General features: G+C 56.0%; 1 protein-coding gene across 1 annotated transcript; it reads right to left on the bottom strand.

The window, feature by feature from the left end:
* Window positions 1-2,505: 2,505 nt before the first annotated feature.
* On the bottom strand, window positions 2,506-21,906 carry Akt2 (AKT serine/threonine kinase 2). Its single transcript, XM_051162666.1, has 11 exons — window positions 21,715-21,906; window positions 11,229-11,382; window positions 10,711-10,842; window positions 8,390-8,455; window positions 7,274-7,342; window positions 6,266-6,388; window positions 4,794-4,922; window positions 4,482-4,696; window positions 3,904-3,991; window positions 3,725-3,827; window positions 2,506-2,855 (listed from the first exon to the last, which is right to left on the bottom strand). The coding sequence occupies exons 1-11, from the start codon at window positions 21,891-21,893 to the stop codon at window positions 2,776-2,778; spliced, it is 1,338 nt and encodes a 445-aa protein (XP_051018623.1). The 5' UTR covers window positions 21,894-21,906; the 3' UTR covers window positions 2,506-2,775.
* Window positions 21,907-21,989: the final 83 nt, after the last annotated feature.

The raw sequence follows: 21,989 nt of genomic DNA, 5'->3' as shown, positions 1-21,989 counted from the left end.
CCTTCATTTCTCATCCACCCTCCTGGCTGTGAAGGCGCAGAGCAAGTCAGACCACTAAACTCAAGTCTGCTGGCCGCCTTGACAAACCCTAGCCCCGCTCCGCACCTCACGCTGGTGGTCCCTACGTCATTCGGATTTCTTGGGGTTCCAAGGGAGTGTAATGGGCCCCGCCCACTCGGCCCCCTCAAAGGCCACCCTGACAGTACCTCGGGCAACACACACTCTCACCCTGCAGACCCAGGGAGCGCTGGGGAGGGCACGGGTCACCCACCACCAGGGTCGCCGGCAGCGCCGTGGGCCCGTCCCCTCCCTCCCGTGCGTACATGCCCCTGGACCTGGCAGTCCGCTACTAGTCCTCGCATCTCCTGAGTCACCGTGCACGGCAGGGTCCTTCAGGCAGTATGCGGCACGCCCAGCGAAGGGCGAGGACATCCTCACTCGGCACAGGCGTGCCTCAGTGTCTCCTCGGCAGCCCAGCCTCCTCCTGCAGGTTGCACAGAGAACACAGGCCCAGGGCTGGGGAGATGGCTCGGAGGTTAAGAGCACGGCCTTGCTCTCCCAGAGGCCCTGAGTTCAAATCCCAGCAAGCACAGGATGGGTCCTAACCACATATAATGAGATCTGCTGCCCACTTGTGGCGAGATGTACATTCCTCCTTTTCCCCTGGTAGGCAGGCTGTCAGAGAGGCTGTCAGGGGCTTTGGCCACAGCACGGGAGACCCAGCCCAGGGGAAGAGCTAGCAGATGTTGGTAAATAAATTCAGGCCGGGCGGCAATGGCGCATGTCTTTAGCCCCAACACTTGGCAGGCAGATCTCTGTGAGTTCAAGGCCAGCCTGGTCTACAGATCGAGTTCCAGGACATCAAGGGCTACACACAGGGAAATCCTGTCTTGAAACAACAACAAAACAGACAACGGCTACTCCAGGACAGCCAGGGCTGGGAAGAGGCTGGCCTGGAACTTGACATTTCTGTTTACTTCTGAGTGCTGGGATTACAAACACGTATCAATGGCTGGCTTCTGCGCACTCACTGCCTTCTAACAGGAATGTGAGCCCTTGAGGTGGGGCTCTTTGCTTTTTCGAGACAGGGTTTCTCTGTGTATCCTTGGCTGTCCTGGGCTCGCTTTGTAGACCAGGCTGGCCTCGAACTCACAGCGATCCACCTGCCTCTGCCTACCAGGTGCTGGCATTAAAGGCGTGCGCCACCACTGCCCTGCCGAGGTGGGGCTTTTTGCTGCCCTCCCTGCAACACACACTATTGCTCTGCCTCCAGTGCCTAGAGTGCTGCGTGGCACATAGCAGGTGCTACAAAGGTCTGGACTTACCACACACAGGTGAACCATTCATACAGATAACATAAAAATAAAAACTGGCCAGGCCTGGTGGCGCAACTCAGGAGGCAGAGTCAGGCAGGGGGTAGCTAAGGAAATGTGCACTGGGCCCTGGTCTGAAATGAGTGTCTTTATTGCTTGTACCGTACAAATATGAGGAGTCAGGAAAGGCCAGCAGGGATGGGAGAGACCTGTCAGGTAAACATACACACATAAAAAGAAAACTGATGACCCCATACCATCCCCGCCCGCCCCACCCTACTGCCTTTCTAAAATTAGCCTAGTCTGAGGAGTTGCTGTGGGAGAGTAAAACCAGAAAACTGAATTCCAAACACCCAGAGATACTGAGGACGAGGAGACGTGGCCAGAGCAGCAGGCGGATCCTCCGTAACCGCTGCACCCCATGGGATGAAATGCTCAGGCTGGGGCTGAGGCCTGAGCCCACTCACACACGTGCTACATACAGCCGTGGGCACCTGCATCCCAGGAGCCCGAGATGCTCACTGCTAGAGCAGGGTGCACGCTGGTACCCACAGCACTGACACAGACCCTCACTCACACATTCACTTTAAGGCTCCAAAACAGGGGCCTGGAGATGAGGCTGTCCCCACCCCAATGTGTACCAGAGACACCTGTCCCCATCTCTGTCCCCTCTCAGACCCCGGTCAAGTCCAAGGGGCCCAATACTGTCTTGGTGTGAGATGTGTAACAGCCAATGTTGGCTTCCCTCTGCCCCAGGCAGAGAACGGAGCCATCCAAAGGGTCTAGGGCCCAGCGGGAGGCAAGCTGGCTAGAAGGAAGCCCTGGTAAGGCACGGGGCTGCTGGCAGGAGGGCTGCCCCCAGTGTTCCTCCTGCTTTGTCCAGAATCAAGAGACCAGCTTGGGAGGAGACGGCAGGTTCAGGAGGCAGCTCCTGCTCCAGGCTCCCCCCTGCGAAGATCCAAGGACTTAGCTCCATTTTCCATGGAGCCAACTCAGATCCCTCAGCTTCCAAAGGCCTCTGCCTGCCGCTGGACATTATTGCTTTTCTGCCTTAGGCAGGGTGGCAGCAGACAGACTGCCCAGATGACAGCATAGAAGGCAGCTGGGGTGCTGGGGGGGCGGGGCTTCTTCTAGATGTGGCCTCTGCTGGCTTGCTCCCAGATTCAGGTGACTCCATGGCTCTCCACTTCACCTTCTTGGAGGCTGGTGATTAATGACCTCACTCTCCATCCTCCCAGCAGCCCACCATTGGGCAGCTCCCAGCATTCATCTGGGCCAGAGGGGAGGCTGGAGGAGAGGGCTGCCAGGACCGCTAAGTCTGGGCAAGAACTGAAGAGACTGGGTACGGGATGAGGGGACAGGGAAAGGGACACAAACCAAAAGGCAAAATAAAGTTTTCTTTAAAATGCCACCCAGGCAGTGGATGACGGCCGTGCTGTGTCCTGTGGTGGCAGAGGGCTGCTCACTCTCGGGTGCTGGCCGAGTAGGAGAACTGGGGGAAGTGCGTCCGCTGGTCCAGTTCCAGCGAGCCCAGGCTGTCATCTGTGGGGTGGGTGGAGATGAGGGGGCAGCAGTCTTGCCCACCTCTACCCCACCAGGAGAGTACTACAGAAAGGGGAATGTGAGACTACAGAAAAGCCTGCACCAGGAGTGGTGGCCTACAGCACCAGTACCGACGGCAAGCAGCTTGCTTCTGGAGGGGGCCTTAGCCATGGCCTCCTCCCCAGGCTGGACTTCTCAATGTCTTTGCCCCTCCCCAGGCCTCACTACCCCCAGGGTCTAGCTCAGCCTCCTCCCTGGCCTGTTCCCACCCACACTCACTTGCAGCCAAGGGACTGGCAGTAGCCCTGGCAGACTTCTGCCCCGTACACAGAACCCTTACACAGGGTCCCATGCCAAAGGTCTCCACTTCCCTGGTGGTCCTGCAGCCTCCTACTTTAACCCCATGCGTCCTTCCTGCCTCTCCCAGGCCCCATCTGCCCACCCACAGGCTGTCGTTTTTCTACAAGATGCTCTTTGTTGGTACCCACAGGCCACTCCAGTGAGGAACGCATTCTTGACTGCCACACTGCCAGACCAAGCATCTCCTCAGGCTCTCCGAACCCTGGGGCTCTAGGAAAGCTCTGAGGGCTCTGAGTGCCCAGCCTTGGGCGGGCGGGGGGGGGGGGGGGCTCAGAGCAAGAACACGGTGTTCTAGTCCAAAGAACAAGACTGTCCCTAAGGCCCAGAACAAACTACAGCCACAGCTCCTGGTGACCCTTACCGGGACCTTGCAGGCACATCTTAGGGGAAACTTGCCAGACCCAGTAAAGCCAGCCAACCAAGGTCCTCCTGGCAAGCAGGGCCCAGGGCAGAGCCCCCCTCCCAGCCATCCAGCCAGGCCCAGGGACAGTGGGACCCCAGATACTCACAGCAGTCTGGGGGTGTGATTGTGATAGACTGGGCAGTGAACTCGTCATCAAAGTACCTCGTGTCCACTTCAGAAGTGACCTGAGGTTTGAAGGGTGGCAGGAGCTGTGGAGAGGAGGCTGCGGTCAGCGATGCCAGATCACCTGTGGGCAGGTGAGGCCTCAGGAGCGGGGGTGCTCACCTTTTTCTGAACCACATCCTGCCAGTTGATGCTGAGGAAGAACCTGTGCTCCATCACCTCCTTCGCATCACTGGGCCCTCCGCCGAGCCTGGGCACAAACAGCCATCACCAACCACCCAGCACCCAGCACCAACCACCCAGCACCCAGGTCCCAGCGTGGCAGGTCTAGGAGCCAGGCTCCAAGCAAAGGCAGGCACAGCCCAGGGTCTCCGGGCTCTGACGGGCCCTGCACATGGATACCCTTTGCTGCTGCTGGTCTGCCACAGATCTCTTTCAGAGGGGACCTAAGCGTGGGGAGCCCATGGCTTGGGTCAGAGGCAGAGAGAAGGCAATCTAGGCCCAGGCAGCCCACACACGGGCCTCATCTCTGTCCATAGAGAGGTGACAGGGTAGCGGAAAAGGCGGAGAAGCCACACAGAGGCTCAACCGTGTACAGTCTTGTGGCCTTAGGCTGGCCGTGAGGAACGCTGTATTCCGGATCTGCACAGAAAGAGGCCGTGCAGAAAGTGCAGCGCAGGCTAGCGTGTGGAACCCCCCGGGGGCCGCTGGGCTCAGGGACCCCACGCCAGCAGCCCCACCTCTGCTTCGGGTCCTTCTTCAGCAGCCCAGCGAGCAGCGACTTGGCCTCCGGCCCAAGTGTGCGTGGGAAGCGGATGTCCTCCATGAGAATGAGCTCGAAGAGGCGCTCGTGGTCCTGGTTGTAGAAGGGCAGGCGGCCACACATCATCTCGTACATGACCACGCCCAGCCCCCACCAGTCCACTGCGCGCCCGTAGTCATTGTCCTCCAGCACCTGAAGGGGGGACAGTGAGAGGCCAGGCAGGGAGAGCTGTAGTGGCCCCCCCCTCCCGCCCTCGGCCTGCATGCCCCCGCGCCCCTGGACCCAGCACCTCAGGCGCCAGGTACTCCGGGGTACCACAGAAGGTTTTCATGGTGGCCCCATCACTGATGCCCTCTTTGCACAAGCCGAAGTCAGTGATCTTGATGTGGCCATCTTTGTCCAGCATAAGGTTTTCCAGCTGTTAAAAAAAGGACACCTGTAATCCCAGCCCTCGGGAGGCAGAGGCACGCAGATCTGTGTGAGTCCAAGGCCAGCCTGCTCTGCAGAGTGAGTCTAGCAAGTCTAGGACAGCCAAAGGCTACAGAGAGAAATCCTGTTTTGAAAACCAAACCAAACCAGCCAATCTATGAGGGTCAGATCCCCCCAGGGTCCCCTTCTAGAACAGTGGTTCTCAACCCTTTTCACAGGGGTCACCTACGACCAATGGAAAACACAGACATTTTACACTACGATTCATTACAGGAGCAAAACCAGTTATGAAGTAGCCATGAAATGACTTCATGGTGGGGAGGGGACAGCACGGCGTGGGAACTGTGCAGGGGGACTGACACCTGGGAGGCCGAGAACCACTGCTCCAGAGGCAGTAGTGGGAAAAGCAAGCTGTCACATCCCGGATTCCTGGAGGACAAGACGGCACAACAGATGTGCTGTGGGTTTCAGTTCCTTTTCCTTTTAAAATATGGTCCCACGGTGTAGCCCTGGATGTCCTGGAACTCAGAGCTCTGCCTGCCTTGGCGATGACTAAAGACGTGTCATGCTGCCCAGCCTGGGCTTTAGATTCTTAAGGTTTGATGTGACTGCTCAAAATCTGGTTGAGATAGGGTCAAGCTAGGTTTAAACTCAGCAGTCCTCCTGCCTCAGCCTCTCCAGCCTTAGAATTAGAGGCATGAGCCGTGTTGTCTTTTAGTTAGCACATGCCAGGAGAAAGCAGAAGCAGACAACATGTGTGACACCTCAGTAAAGCCTTGGCGTCTCCCAGGCCAGGTTCCGGGAGGAGCCTTGGGAGCGCAGTTACTCCGTCTTGTACTGGGTCCTCGGGTCTGTGTGGTGTGCTGGGCACACAGCAGGGCCGCAAGCGCTCCACCCCAAGCTGCAGCCCTCGAGCTCCTATGGAAGGTTCATCCCGTCTGCTCTGGCCTCTCCCCCACTGGTGGACCATGGTGTGCAGCCACAGCCACCGTGCAGCTTGCTCTGCTACTAAAGCTTCCCTGGACAATGCCACAGCACGCGGTGCCCACCTCCTGGCAGCATGAACAGCACTGCTCAGTGTGTGCACACCTTCCTGGGTGAGCACGTGTCCCTGTTTATGGTGTGTACAAGGCGAGGGCAGATGGCTGGCACATAGTTTTCGCGTCACTGCCAAATTATGCTCTGGATGCTGCCACCCGACACCCCGCCAGCAGCCTGCGGACCTCTCAGGTCTTCACTGTGGAACTGTCTCAAGTGTGCGCCATGGCCCAGCCTGGATGCTCTGAGCACTCCCAGCTCCACCCCTGGCACTTGCCCCGAGGCCACACTCACCTTGATATCACGGTACACCACATCCCTTGAGTGCAAATACTCAAGAGCCGATACTATCTCTGCACCATAAAAGCGCGCCCGATCCTCCGTGAAGACTCGCTCCCGGGAGAGGTGAAAGAAGAGCTGCAGGGGGAGGCCGGCCTTAGCACTCGGCTCGCTCAGAGCAGACAGGCTCCAGCACATGAGGAGCCAGCACGGTGAAGCTCGCCTATAACCTCAGTACCGAGAGGCGGAACTCAAGGCCAGCCTGGGCTACAGGGTAAATCTGAGACCAGCCTGGGCTACACAAGCCTCTAGAGCAAAGGAAGCAGCTGGTGTGTCGTCCCCGTACTAGGGAGGAAGGACCAAGAAGCAACAAACTCAAGGCCAGGCGTAGACACACAACAGAGTAAGTCTGAGACCAGCCAGAGCTATCTAAATGAGTTTACCTAAGAGTAAGTAAACAAATAAATACATTACTTAATGGGTTATTAATAAGCAAGTGAGCAAGGGCCGAGGGGTAAGAAGTGACCAGTCAGTGCAATGAAAGGGTAAAGAGACAAGTGAGGAAGGAGCGACAAAAGTCACAGTGGAGTGATGCCCTGAGCAAGACGACCAGGGCCATCGCAGTGAGAGTGAGTGCTGTGCGGGTGAGAGAGTCGGGTGTGACTGATGCAGCGACAGACTCAGGAGTCACAGTGCTTTCTCATGTATCTCCAAAAACACGTTTCCTTGCACTGGCAGTCTACTGCCCCGCGGCCTCTGCTCCTCGCTCGGAACACTGCTCAGCATCAGAGCAGTGAAGTTCAGAGTCTCTCTCGACCTCCCCACGTCTGCCTCCACCTTCAAGTGGATCTCAGACCACCTGCTTCAGGGGGCACAGGGTACAGCCTGGGGACATTCAATAAGCCTCCTCTCCCTCCCTCACTCTCCCTCCGTGCCCCGCCCCCCCCCCCCCCGCGCGCGCGCGCACACACACACACACACTCTCCCCCAGGTCTTCCTGACCACCTCTCCCCCACAGCTCACCTCACCCCCGTTGGCGTACTCCATCACGAAGCAGAGGCGGTCATGGGTCTGGAAGGCGTACTTCAGCGCCTGTGAAGGAACCAGAATGCTGGGGCAGCAGCCAAGCTCTGCCAGCGGAACAGCGGGCCTGAGCCTGCACACCTGCCTGGCTTGGGCTGTGCACACCTGCCTGGCTTGGGCTGTGCACACCTGCCTGGCTTGGGTTGTAGGCGCTCAGGTCTGATGCATGTCCAGGGAGGAAATCTTCTCTGAGCACCCAGCACTCTCAGTGGCTCTCTCCTCTTGTCTGAATAGTAAGATGCATCACACACAGAGCTGTGCTCTCTGCCACACAAACCCCTGTTCGCAGCGGCTCAGAGTGACAATGGACCGGGTGCCAACTCCAAAGGCCAGATGGACAAGCTGTCAGCCACAACAGCTCTCACGCATGCTGTGTTCTACGGAGCCCTACAGAGGGCTCCTAACCAATCCCTGGCAATCCCTCTGCTCACGAACAACGTCAACGATACGCTTCTGTCTTTTTTTGTTTGTTTGTTTGTTTTTCAAGACAGGGTTTCTCTGTGTAGCCCTGGCTGTCCTGGACTCGCTTTGTAGAGCAGGCTGGCCTCGAACTCACAGCGATCCGCCTGCCTCTGCCTCCCGAGCGCTGGGATTAAAGGCGAGCGCCACCACGCGCGGCTGATGCGCTCTGTCTTACCCTGAGGCATCACATAACACCTCGTGTGAACAAACGCCCTGACTTCACGGGGCAGCCACTGGAGGAAAGGAACGGCATCCTCAACCTAGTCCACTAAACAGACAGGGCTTCACAGAGACCACAGCCGCAAGGCGGCCTTCTACATCTGCTCAGCCGGAGCCAAAAGGCAACACTCACATGGCACGTTTGTGTCTATGGCATCATAAAACCAAAACCAAAATGCAGTCTTCCCGCTTTGGCCAGCTGAGTTAAACACCCCTCACTCCCAACAATGGCCGTCCTACAACTGTCGCCCAGTGTCCTGGTGCTCAAGCAGTGTGGGAGCCCTGCCTGGCCTACCCCAGAGCTGTGCTTACAGGAGCTAGGTTTTAGCTCTTTCCCAGAACTCTGTCCACGGGTTGGCGGGGGAGGAAACTCACAGTAAGGAAGGGGTGCCTGGTGTTCTGCAGCACCCGGCTCTCAGTGACGGTGTGGGCCACTTCATCCTGTGGACAGACAGTGCAGATGAGTGCAGGCACACATGCCAACCTGCAGCTACCAGGTGACACCACCTCCACTGGGACATCAGAATGGCAGGGGCAGGACAAGGCCCTTTTATGGCCTAACCACACGACAGCCTAGACAAGGGTGGTCTCAGAGCCACAGGGTGAACAGTTGACATGACTTTACAATAAAAACACGGGGCTAGCACCACCTGAACCCAGCCAACCGTTAATCTGCCACTGTAGCTTGCATCTTCAATGACCTCAAAGAAGCATGTGTTGGGCGAGACTTTAGGAAACAGAGCCCGGTGGGAGGACACCAGGTCACTGTGGGCATGCCCTGAAAGAGACGGTGGCAACCCAGACTCTCTCCTCTGCCATGTGCTCCTATAGTGACGCACCATGTCCCCACAGGCCTAAAGTCACAGAATCCTGCAACTATGAATTGAAACATGTACAACAGCCAAAACCTTTCCTCCTTGCAAAGTGTCTCCCACAGTCTGTCTCCATGACACAGCCCCGACATGCACCCCCTGAAGGAGGAGCAAGCAGACAGTACGTGATCCCCACACCCCCAGGCACCACCCTGACCTGGGATCTCAGCTTTAGAGAGCGGCCTGGTGGAGGCTCTAGATCGTAGCAGCACTTCTCAGGGTGAACACAAGGGGGCCAGGTGGGACACTTGCCGCAATCGCTGAACTTTGGGGGATGTCGGGGCAGGGGCACAGGGGAGCTTCCTGGCACCTCCTTTTGCTACCTCAACAACCTGGGCAAGGGCTTATACTCAGGGGACACTGGGAGTGTGAGATCATTTCTGACGATCACAAGCGGGAAGGCTGCGAGTGCCCGCTGCTGCGCAGCTGGGGAGGCTGCTAGCCCTCCTGTAACGCTCAGTGCGGCCCCACACTGAGAATCATGTGGCCCACAATACAGTGATGAAGCCGAGAAACCCTGTCCTGGATCAATTTTACCAAGAATCTGTTATGTAGTTTTGATTCTTCTTGCAGAGGACCCAAGCTCAATTCCTGCAACTCCCAACTCCAGGGGATCTGGTACCTCTTCTGGGTTCCACAGGCAACTGCACCCATGTGCACACAGTCTCCCCAAGAAACACAAACAAGTCTTTTCTTTTTTTTTTTTTTTTTAATATTTTATTTAATTTTAATTTTTATGTGCCTTAGTATGAGAGTGTCAGATCTTGGAGTTACAGACAGTTGTGAGCTGCCATGTGGGTGCTGGGAATTGAACCCGGGTCCTTTGGAAGAGCAGGCAGTGCTCTTAACCACCGAGCCATCTCTCCAGCCCTCTTTTTTTTTTTTTTTAAAGATTTATTTATTATATGTAAATCTTCTGCTTGCATGTACACGTGCACACCAGAAGAGGGCACCAGATCTCACTATAGATGGTTGTGAGCCACCATGCGGTTGCTGGGAATTGAACTTAGGACTTCTGGAAGAGCAGACAGCCCCTTATGTTCTTTCTTTCTTTCTTTCTTTTTTTTTTTTTTTTACCAGACAGGGTTTCTCTGTGTAGCCTTAGCTGTCCTGGACTCAAACCAGGCTGGCCTCAAACTCAAGACAACCACGTGCCTCCACTTCCTGAGTGCTGGGATTACAGGTGAGCGCCACCACCGCCTGGCAGCTAGTGTCCTCTTTTTTCTTTCTTTCTTCTTTTTTGGTTTTTTGAGACAGGGTCTCTCTGTGCAGCCTTGGCTGTCCTGGACTCGCTCTGTAGACCAGGCTGGCCTTGAACTCACAGCGATCCACCTGCCTCTGCCTCCTGAGTGCTGGGATTACAGGCGTGCGCTGCCACCACACCCAGCTAGCTATTGTCCTCTTAAGGTGCTAGTTAGGAACGGCTCCAGCACGTCAGCCAGCCCCCCTCCCCCGCTGAGCCCTTCTCATCCATTACAGGCAAGGGCTACAAACTGGGCACTAGGACTCGGCGGCAGGAGCTAGATGGGCCAACGGACCAGTTCTTCCTGAAACAGGAGACTACACAACACTAAAGTCTCTTCTGCCTTTAGTCCCCATGAAAGGTGGCCGGAGATAACCGACAGCTGATCAGTCAGCTGTCCCCTGTTCTGTGTTCTTGAGGCTGCCTTCTCAGCTCTCCTGATGTGGCATGGCCTGGCGGGAGCACTCGAGTTTACACAGCTGAGATGGCCCTACTGCACACGCCACAGCTAAAGCCGGTCAGCGCACCTGGACAGTCCTGAACAAGTGTCCCCGGCTGGCCGCCCACCCTCAGTGGCCCACCTTGGCAATGATGACCTCCTTCCGCAGGATCTTCATGGCGTAGTAGCGGCCAGTGGCCTTCTCCCGCACAAGGATGACTTTGCCGAAGGTGCCCTTGCCAAGGAGTTTGAGATAATCGAAGTCGTTCATGGTCTGTGGGGAGGGAGCACGCAGAGCCTTGGTGTTTTGGCACCAGGCCCACAAGATGGAATTCTAACAAGGAAGCGGAAATCTAAAAGGTTCTAGGACCAAAGGCTTCACGGGGTGCAGGATATACAGCAAGTCTGTGTGCTGAGCCACAGCAGGCCCAGGCTCTCCCAGTGTGGGCCTTCCCACTTCTCCAACTGACCAGAGCAGACCAGAGCCCTGGCACTGTCTCTCACCCCACAGGCAAAGGGTAGCCCCCTCACAGCAACCAGAGCCAGAGACCATCCCATACCGGGAAGCCGGAGAGACCCTTGCTGGATCTCTGTGCACTCTGTGGAAACCCAGGCGGGCAGGGCTGCTGCAGTCCCTGGCCACCTGCCTCCAGCACTCACCACTTTGGCCCGTGCCTTGCTGACGGCCACCTCCATCATCTCCGATGTGGAAGAATCACTGGGGGAGCCACACTTGTACTCCATGGCACCCTCGCCCGGGCCCCGGTGCTTCAGGCTGTTGGCGACCATCTGGATAGCCCGCATCCACTCTTCCCTGTACGACACGCACACAAGCCCTGAGAATTCCTCCCTGCCCAGGCACCGCCTCACTGCCCACAAAGGGTGAGCAGATGACCAAACCCCTCCCAGCGTTTGATGAGATCCAAAGTGGGCAAAACTGATGGGTCTGGACTAAAACTGCACAGGCGCAGGCTGTGGAGAGAAGATGGCTGTGTTTGGCATAAAGGCAGATCTTCTACCCTCTGGGGTGCCCTGGCCTGGAAGGCCCCTGAAGCCCGCTAGCACAGAGAATATCAAAGGAGGGAGACCAACACTGTGTGATGCCCTTGAGACTAAGAAGTGACACCGAGCCTTGGGGAGGAACAGGCAGTGCCACCGTGAACTGCTTCAGATAACTGCTGCTCTGTGAGAAGAAAGCTGAAGAAAGAAGCCTCACGAGCCAAAGCAGCCAAAGACCTCCGGACGTAAGAGCTGGCCAGCAGGATGGCCCTGGTGCCCGGCAGCCAGGCACGCACGCATGAGCTGCTGGAGAGAAGTCAGCGTAGCAGACAGGGCTGGCCCGAGGGCAGTGAGCTAGCCCTGTCACTCCCCGGGTACAAGTTACCGTCTTGATCCTTGAAAACCAATCTTTTTGTGAGGTAGTGCAAATGACCAGAGTTCACACCCACACTCGTGGCTGCACGACACTCAGCTGTCCACGTGCCCCAGTTTTAACCTAACAATAGGGAAGGGCCTGTGAATAGTGGGAAATAACACTCATAAACCAGAGTGTCCACCATGGAGGGCGGGGAGCTTCATGACACCCGTCACAACTGCCCTGCATCAAGACTGTTAGCCAGGTCACACAAAGAGGGACAAGCCCCAGCCTGGCCCACCCTGCAGGACTGCTCTGCTGTTACCATGGGTACCAGGGAGAGCCACGGCTGGGCCCATGAGTGCACACTGACCCATGCTGGACATTGCTGGGACACGGGTCTTACAGTGAGCAACTGGGCACTGTCATTTCTTGGTGTTGTGCTCAACAACAGCAGCCCTCCAGAAGCTGGCATCTGAGTACCCATGGAGCAGTGCTTACCTAAGGGATGCTGGGAGCCCAGGACAGGCATAAGCATGTATGCAGTGAGATGCTCTGCACCTTGAAGACTGAGCAGGTCTACACAGAAATGGGATGACCTAAAACACCCTACATGAAGAAAGGGTGGTGCACAGCAGTGTGGGGGTCTGTGCGTGGAGTTAGACAGTGCTCTCCTCAGTGCTGAGAACGTACAAGCATTCCTTCAACAGTTGGAGGGTATACAACTCTGGAGGCCTGGTTGCTTCTAGGAAGAGGAACTAGGAAGCAGGGAACCAGAGGACAGTCTCTAACAAATGCAGAACACCCACTCCCCTCTCCACACCACAAGAGAAAACTGAGACCTGCAGCTCAGGGGCAGGACGGGGATGGATGCAGCTCAGGGGCAGGACGGGGATGGATGCAGCTCAGGGGCAGGACGGGGATGGATGCAGCTCAGGGGCAGGACGGGGATGGATGCAGCTCAGGGGCAGGACAGGGATGGATGCAGCTCAGGGGCAGGACGGGGATGGATGCAGCTCAGGGGCAGGAGGGGGATGGATGCAGCTCAGGGGCAGGACAGGGATGGATGCAGCTCAGGGCAGGAGGGGGATGGATGCAGCTCAGGGGCAGGAGGGGGATGGATGCAGCTCAGGGGCAGGAGGGGGATGGATGCAGCTCAGGGGCAGGACAGGGATGGATGCAGCTCAGGGGCAGGACGGGGATGGATGCAGCTCAGGGGCAGGAGGGGGATGGATGCAGCTCAGGGGCAGGACAGGGATGGATGCAGCTCAGGGGCAGGACAGGGATGGATGCAGCTCAGGGGCAGGAGGGGGATGGATGCAGCTCAGGGGCAGGAGGGGGATGGATGCAGCTCAGGGGCAGGACAGGGATGGATGCAGCTCAGGGGCAGGAGGGGGATGGATGCAGCTCAGGGGCAGGAGGGGGATGGATGCAGCTCAGGGGCAGGACAGGGATGGATGCAGCTCAGGGGCAGGACAGGGATGGATGCAGCTCAGGGCAGGAGGGGGATGGATGCAGCTCAGGGGCAGGACAGGGATGGATGCAGCTCAGGGGCAGGAGGGGGATGGATGCAGCTCAGGGGCAGGAGGGGGATGGATGCAGCTCAGGGGCAGGACAGGGATGGATGCAGCTCAGGGGCAGGAGGGGATGGATGCAGCTCAGGGGCAGGAGGGGGATGGATGCAGCTCAGGGGCAGGACAGGGATGGATGCAGCTCAGGGGCAGGACAGGGATGGATGCAGCTCAGGGGCAGGACAGGGATGGATGCAGCTCAGGGGCAGGAGGGGGATGGACGCGGCTCAGGGGCAGGACGGGGATGGATGCAGCTCAGGGGCAGGACGGGGATGGATGCAGCTCAGGGGCAGGACGGGGATGGATGCAGCTCAGGGGCAGGAGGGGGATGGACGCGGCTCAGGAGCAGAGTACCTGTCTGGCGCACCCAGGCACAAGCAACAAGCCCAGACACAAGAAAAACTCAGAAAGTTTGCTCCAAGCCTGGTCACCAGACTCTCAAATGACCTGTGGCCTTCCTCAGGGCCACTGGGCAAGAAAGTTCCGGCTCAGCTCCAGGCTTGCTGAAGCAAGCAGAAACAAAGCTTAGGGGTTCCTGTTACTGTCAGGAGGGATCTGCCGTCTCAAACTGGCCATGTGCGAAATCACGCTTTGTGAGAGAGATGTGTGAATTTCTCACCATGCTCTCGGAGACAGACGCACACTGCTCCTCCCCAGCCAAGAGACCGCAGGCCTCAAGCCCGTAAGGACAGGGACTGACATCTGCATTTGGAGATGGAGTCTTGCCATGGAGCCTAGAACTCTCTGTTGTTTGCTCGCTGTGTTTTAAGGCAGGCTTTCTCTGTGTAGCCTTGGCGCTCCTGGGACTCACTCTGTAGACCAGGCTGGCCTCGAACTCTGCCTCTGCCTCTCAAGTGCTGGGATTAAAGGTGCACGCTAGCCTGAAACTTTTCCTCTTCCTGCATGAGCCCTTCAGGTGCTGAGACAGGCATTTGGAGCATGGCCAGCGTCTCCCCACTTTCAATGGGGGCATACTCCTAACACCTGTTTGGGTGCTTGGTAGGTATGGAAGGTCTAGGTGGGATCCCAGAGCCTTTACTCAGTGAGGCCAGTGTACCCCCACACAGGCCAGTGTACCCCCACGCAAGCCAGTGTACCCCCACACAGGCCAGTGTACCCCCACGCAGGCCAGTGTACACTCAGGCAGGCCAGTGTAGCCTCTTGCCTCCTTAAGCTGATGTCTCCAGTCAGCGTTTCTCAACTGGTTTTAACCTGCGCCCGCCCTCCCACCTGCAACCTTGCAAAGCCACAGCCTACAGCCCAATCCCTATATTAATATTGTTTTCCAACACAAGAAAGTGGGTGCAAAGACAACAACACACGCTATGATCTGTTTTATATGACCATAGTTGTTTACTTACACGTTTTAAAATGCTGATTTTGAAATTGACAACATGGCTCAGGGGGTAAAGTCTCCTGCCATCAGGCCTGACACCTGACTTAAAGCCAGGACTCACAGGAGGAGAGAGCAGAGCCCACAGTGGGCCTGAGAGCCACACGTGTGCTATTATGTACATGTGCTTAAATGTAATTTTTAAAAAGTGGGTTTGTTTTGTTTTGTCTTTTGAAACAGGCTTTGCTATGTAGCGCTGCTACACTGGAACTTTCTATTTAGACCAGGCTGGCCTGTGCTCCCGACAGCTGAGATGAAGGGTGTGGACTGCCATGTAGCGTGACGCTGGTGGATTGAGGATCGCAGACCTAAGAGGTATGACTATATATTTTAAAAAGACGTTTTGTACACAGATTGAGGCTGGCAAAGCCAGAGCAGGGGCCGTGTCTCTCCACGTTTACCCAGCTCCCTCTCCAGCCCTACAGACTGGCTGCTGAGGCAGCAGCTCCGGCCTAGAAGGCGCTGGCCTCCTGGAAGGGTGAAGACACAGGGGAGGGGCTGAGGTAGGCCGACCATCCACCTGGCTACCACACAAGAGCACGCACCAGGAGGCAGGCTGTGCTAATAGGCTCTCCCACCTCCTGACCAGCCACCAATCTCATTCCAACTGGACCAAGGCTGCAAGGTTGCAGCACTCAGAATTCTAGAGAAAAAGTGAGGGCCTTGGTCCAGGACACGGCTCAAGGGTTTGCAACATGGTGTCTGGGGCAGAGGGAGCTCCCACCCCAGCTGGCAGCTCAGCCCCTTCCCTTTCCTCAAAGAAACCCCAGGGAAACCGAGCCCTTCCCCGCCAGTAGGCAGTACTAGAGACTCAGCAGCTGGTCATCGTGGTTCCACAGCCACAGAGCCACACCTGGCTGCTGTCTGTCACACAGCCACTCCTCCCATGCCAGGGACATGACTATCTACCCAGACAGAGCTGATGACGGCCCTAGCCTTGATTCCGAGCTGAGGCCCAGGAGGATGAAAGGAGGGTAATGGTCTCCTGGGAATGTTTGCAGACCAGGGCACACCATTCATGGAGTCCTGCAGTAAAGCAAAGGACACTTCCCCTGGGAAGCTGTGACTGAGGCCACTTTCCAGAGAAGACTTGCTCACTAAACACCACCACTGGCACCTGCCATTGCAGAGACAGCCACTGTCACACTCCATGTAAAGGAGTCATTGGCTCCCATCAGCCTGGGTGTCTTATTTTACATGTGGGGAGAAGGAGGACGCAGAGCCTGATGTATGCCCACTGACGTGTCCAGCAAACAGAAGGGACAACACAGAGGCTTGCCCCGGAGCTCATCTCCCCAACTATGGTGCTTTCCTGACCCTCTTCATCCTTTCCCTGGGCTCTAGAGCCTGTGGGGGGGACATCTGAGAAGCTATGCTTACTCAAGCAACACTGGACAGCGCTCAGGCCAGCACACTGCTCTTGCTGGGGAGTGGGGAGCCTGCCCTGGGCCTCAGCTCCGCTGCTTGCTCGCCATGTGGCCCTCAACAGCCCACCTACTCCAGACATGTCTCCTGCAGACGCTGAGTCCCACTGTGCCTGAGCACAGACGCAGCAACGAAGCTCACACTGACGCAGTCCAGTGCTGACCATCGCCTCGTTCACTGCAGCCAGAGCCCTGCCAGCTCTGTGAGGAGGCAGGCAGCTTGTTTTCAGACTTTTCTAGCCACGTGCTTCATCTGCCTACTAAACTGTGCTGTGACAGAGAGTCACACGCCAGTGACTGGCCACACTCTAACGTAACTTGATTTGCCATATCAGTAAGCAGAGTTTAACTGCCAACACTCCTCAAGGCCTGACTTTGTAGGATAAACAGGCACAGGGGAACCAGGGAGGTAAAAAGAGCCATTGAGAGCATGAGGTGACCAACAAAACATCCAGCCTGTCTTGTTGTGAATATCCTGAGGGGGAAACAGACCAGGGAGAAGTAGCTAGGAGTAAAGCCACAGACACAGCACGCACCTAGCCTGAGTCCAGGGTTAGACCACCACTGTCGGGGCTGAGGAGATGGCTTGGTGTGTGAACTACTTACTTTCTAAGAACCAGAACCTGAGTGGCGATCCCAAACACTGCAGAAAAAGCCCGGCACCTGTAACCCAGGGACGCAGGCAGGAGGAGCCTGGGGCTCGCTGACCAGCCAGTCTAACAGAAACAGTAAGCTCCAGGTTCAGTGACAGGTCCTGCCTTGGAAGTACAGTGGAGGGGCTGGAGAGATGGCTCAGCGGTTAAGAGCACCATCTGCTCTTCCAGAGGTCCTGAGTTCAATTCCCAGCAACCACAGGGTGGCTCACAACCATCTATACTTGAGTCTGATGCCCTCTTCTGCCATGCAGATGTACATGCAGATAGAGCAGTCATATACATAAAATAAACATCAATGAATAAAATATTTATTAAAAATATTAAAAAAAAAAAAAAAAAAAGAAAGTACAGTGGAGAGCAATAGCAGCAGGCAGTGACCTCCAGAGTGTGCACCTGTGTGTGCGCATGCACTTGCACACACAAAGAAGGCAACCAGGAAAACTCAAGCATGCAGATATGTGGAGAGTTAGTATATACGTATCACAGGCTTGGGGCCAGGAACGCTTTTGTCCTGCAGTTCTTTGGACTCTGGAAACTCACACAGACCTTACTGTCTGGCCAAGCACCTCCCACTGCAGACAGCCTCGGCCGCACTCCAGGTGAAGGAGCGCGCTAGCCTCCCATGAGCCTGGGCGGCTTAATCTTATTCTACACGTGGGAGGAGGTGGGACACAGAGGCTGTTCCAAATCTGAACCCCCGTGAGCATCACGAGGACGCGGGGTCCTGAACTTTGGAGCGTTCTGGGTTAGGGGTGTGCACCCTCCACAGCCGCCTCCAGCGCGACTGAGCAACCTGCACTTGTAAGAGAGGTACTTAGCAGATGGCTGAGTGCAGAGCAAATCTCTATGAAGCGTGAGCAGAGACTCAAGATCTGGCTTTAAATAATACAAAAGTGAGGCAGGCAAGGACGCTTGCTGGTGACGCCATCTGCCTTTAGAGCGCATGACCTGAGTTAACGTCATGGAACCTGCGTGGTAGGAGGACCGCCTCTGCCACATGCAGAGCGTGACAGGTCCATGTGTGTGTGTGTGTGTGTGTGTGTTTGTGTGTGTGTGTGTGTGTGTGTGTGCGCGTGCACACACACACACACAGAGGCAATAGCTGGGCTGCAGAATCTAGGTGCATCCTGGGTATTCACTAAATTTTCTGCAGCAAACGCTGTGCTGGCCATGGTGGTGGTGTCAGGTCCAAAGGAAACTCATTTTCCCAAACTCCAAAAGACAGAGTGGCTATCTGTGATGTCTATTAGCATACCAAGACAGCAGGACCTCCAGGCTCCCCCAGCATCACAAGCACCTGTCACAAATGTCAAAGTCCTCTCTCCACTCCTGCTCTCACTGTGTCCTGCCTCCTCTGACACTGTCCCTCTGCTCTGCACTCCTGCAGATGCCTCTGGCTGTTCTCTCTCTCTTCTCGACAATAAAACCTTCCTTTCCCTTTACAGGTGGCCCACTCCTCTCATCCCAGCACTCAGGAGGCATGGATATCTATGAGTTTAACTTGGTCTACATAGTGAGGCCCTGTCTCAAAAAAGGAAGAAAGAAAGAAAGACAGACAGACAGACAGACAGACAGACAGACAGACAGACAAGCTGAAAGAAGGGCTGCTACGGCTGCTAGGCCCCAGCTCCCTGGGGAAAGCAGAGGAAGAACCCAGAGGCCGGTGGGTGGGAGCCGCAGCAGCACGCACTCAGCAGTGTTTCCTGTCTTCCCACCCCGCGTCTCCACACTCACTCACACTCAGGGCAGCCAGGAGGCTATGTGAACAAGGCGGTAAGGAGCGCATTAACCCCCTCCACAGACGGGGTGGAGGAGCCGCCCCTGGCTCTGTGTCTCTGGCTCTGCCTCCCTTTGGAACCTAGGGCTTGGTGTCTAGGAAGGGCCATCCATCCCAGAAGCTTTCGCTCCAGCAGAGGGTGCCAAGGAAAGAAAGGGTAAGAAGCCCACTTCATCCTGGGCGTAGCATGGCCTGATATTAGCCACTGAGGACACGTTGCCTTGTAAAAGGCAGAAACCGGGAGTCGTGCCGTTGGCCAGCCACTAATGCCCTCTGCTAACGCCCTCTCCCAGGCCTGACTTGCTGGGTGCCAGGTACTGCTGCCCGAGGCTTCCTGTTTATCGCCCTCTGAGTCTCTTAACAGCCCTGTGACAAACCCCAGTTCATTAAGTGCCTGCCAAGCCCTGCAGTGATCGCCACCGAGGGCCAAAGCTCTGGCTGGGCTGCCACTGTGAGCTCCTCCACTTCCCCTCTCCCACAGGCAGCCCCTTGACTCTGTGGTGACGCAGAACTCCCTGTGTCGCTAGGACACACGGGCTGCTTCACCTCCAAGCCTCTGCGGATTCTGTTCAGTCCCTTCCCCGGACTGTCCTCTTTCCAATCTTTCCATCCTTCAAACTCACAGATGAGCCAGCACCCCCCCAGCCTGTCTGCTGGTGTTGGCAGCCCATATTTGGTTTTCAGCTGGGTTACACCTCAGCTGGCCTCAGTTGATAATTCTGATCCCTGTGGTGAGGCATGCATATTTTTAACTTGATTGTGGTAGCCTCTTGTGACGCTGTTTATGCAGACTCTAAAACAGGACCGTCCAAGAGGGCAGCTATTAGCTACAGCAACACGTACTAAGATCAACTGTAAGTAAGTGACGTCACCAGTTTGCTGACACACACCTGCAATACAAGCACTTGGGAGGCAGCGGCAGGAGGATCAAAAGTTGAAAACCAGCCCCGGCTATACATCAACTCAAGGCCTGAGCTGCTGAGTTCTCATTTAAGGCTCTGTTTCTTCAATGCTACCTCTGAGATGCTCATAGTCCAGGACAGCCTGCTTCAGAGCTCCTACAGGCACAGCAGCCGCTCTGTCGAGTGACAGAAAGAGGCGCGCTCCTCAGAGCGAAGCCCAAGAGCACAGAGGAGGAGGAAGAACATTCCCCACACTAGGAAGAGCTGTCTACTACAGAGACACAACCAGCAGCCCAGCTCCAGTAGGGGAGAAAGAGAAACCATTGAAAATGCACGCGCGCGCGTACACACACACACACACACACACACACACACACACACCAAACAACAACAAACACTCCTCAAGGGAAAATTCATTTACAGACAGAAAATCCATCCTGCTCAGACAGCTATGAATCCAAGCATTTGACAATACAAGGTTACAAGGTTATGGGGACACTTTTCGACATCACCTAACAGAAAGCCCCTCAAATCAGAAATGTGCACTCACTCTTGTGAGCCTCAGTCTTATCCCTAAGAATCATCCTTTGAGCCAAGCACAGTGGGAGGCAGAGGCAGGCAGGTCACTGTGAGTTCGAGGCCAGCCTGGTCTACGAAGCAAGTCCAGGACAGCCAAGGCTACACAGAGAGACCCTCGAGAGAGACAGAGAAGGGAGGTAGGGGGAGGGGAGAGAGACAGACATAAATAGGTAGATTGATTGATTCAGCCTATGGATTGGACCTGAATCCACACGTGTGATGTGTCCCAGCAACCGCCTGTAATAAGATGGAGGCTGCAAACGCATTACCCTGACCTTGCTAAATAAACTCAGGGACCCCCACGTGTGGCTGCTCCAAAGATATGAAAGAACACGGTTGGGAGCAACAGCCGCCCTCTACACAGTTAGAAAGGCTCCCAAGATGCACCATTCAGTGAAAGCAGAGAGTTCTGTGTGGTGTGATGCAGCCTGTGGGACACAGGGAGCCCCAGTCCCCACTTGCTCTTCAAGGGCACTGTGTGGTTTGCCCAGGAGTGGCCCCCATGGACTCATGTGTTTAAATGCTTGGAGTGGCGCTGTTAGGAGGTGTGGCCTCAGTGGAAGAAGTGTGTCACTGTGGAGATGGGCTCTGAGGTCTCCCATGCTCGAGCCACGCCCAGCGTGACACAGTCCTTTACTTCTGCCGCCTGTGAGTCAAGACGTACACCTCTCCGCTCCTTCTGAAGCACTAGGCCTGTGTGCACGGCGCCATGCTTCCTGCCATGATACCAATGGACTACATCTCTTGACTGGAAGCCAGTCCCAATTAAATGTTTTCCTTCAAAAGAGTTGCCGTGGTCTTGGTGTCTACACAGCAACAGAAATCCTCAGACATGCACAAAGACACGGCAGCTGCAGGGGTGGGGGCAGCGTCACACAGACGAGGCGGCCATCATTATTCAGACTGGCCTTGATCTCATTCTGTAGCCCAGAACTGCGTTTCTCCTGCCTCAGCCTGCCAAGCACTAACTGCGATCGATCACAAGCATACACCGTTACAGTTGGTTTAGAGATAAGGTCTTATGTTTGTCATGCTGGCCTTGAACTTACTACGTAGCCAAGGGCAAAGCTCCTGTCTCCATCCCCCAGGTGATGGAGTTATAGGGACGTCCCACCATCCAGGCTATGCGGTACTGCAGAACTAATGCCTCATGCACACTAGGCTAGACTCTTAACAACTGAGCTAGCTCTCTAGCCCCTGCACTGATCTATCTGTGTAGCTGACTCTGGTCCAGAGCCCTAGAACCAGTCAAATGCAGCAGGCAAATCTCCATGTTATGGACTCCACCTTCTCCCAGGCCTCTGGCACATCCTCAGCGTCTGAAGATGCAGAGTCGGGGGCTCCAGCTCCAGGTGGGAAGACCCCTGGCAGGGGGCTCCAGGGAAAGAACTCTCTGATAGCATCCTCAGGGGTTCTGCCCACCTACACTCTTGCCTTCATTCCAGGCCTGTCCACTCTCAGGGGACAGCCACACAGAGGCACAGACTCACCTCTCATCTGGAGAGTCTACATGGAAGGTCCTCTCGATGACTGTGGTCCACTGCAGGCAGCGTATGACAAAGGTGTTGGGCCGTGGCCGCTCAGTCTTCATCAGCTGGCACTCTGTAGGTACAGCAGGAAAGATGGAGGCACTGATCCTGCTGCCTAGAGACCAGGCTCCCCAAGGCATCTTTTGTGTGCCAACTCCCGTACTACAAAGACAGGGCAGAACGGACAGACAGGCTTTCACCCAGCACCTCCCTCCACACAGTTCCTTACTTTCTTG

This window comes from Acomys russatus, chromosome 19 (genome assembly GCF_903995435.1).
Source record: "Acomys russatus chromosome 19, mAcoRus1.1, whole genome shotgun sequence".
In the NCBI taxonomy this organism is placed as follows: Eukaryota; Metazoa; Chordata; class Mammalia; order Rodentia; family Muridae; genus Acomys; species Acomys russatus.
This window is presented reverse-complemented; position numbering and strand designations above follow the sequence as displayed.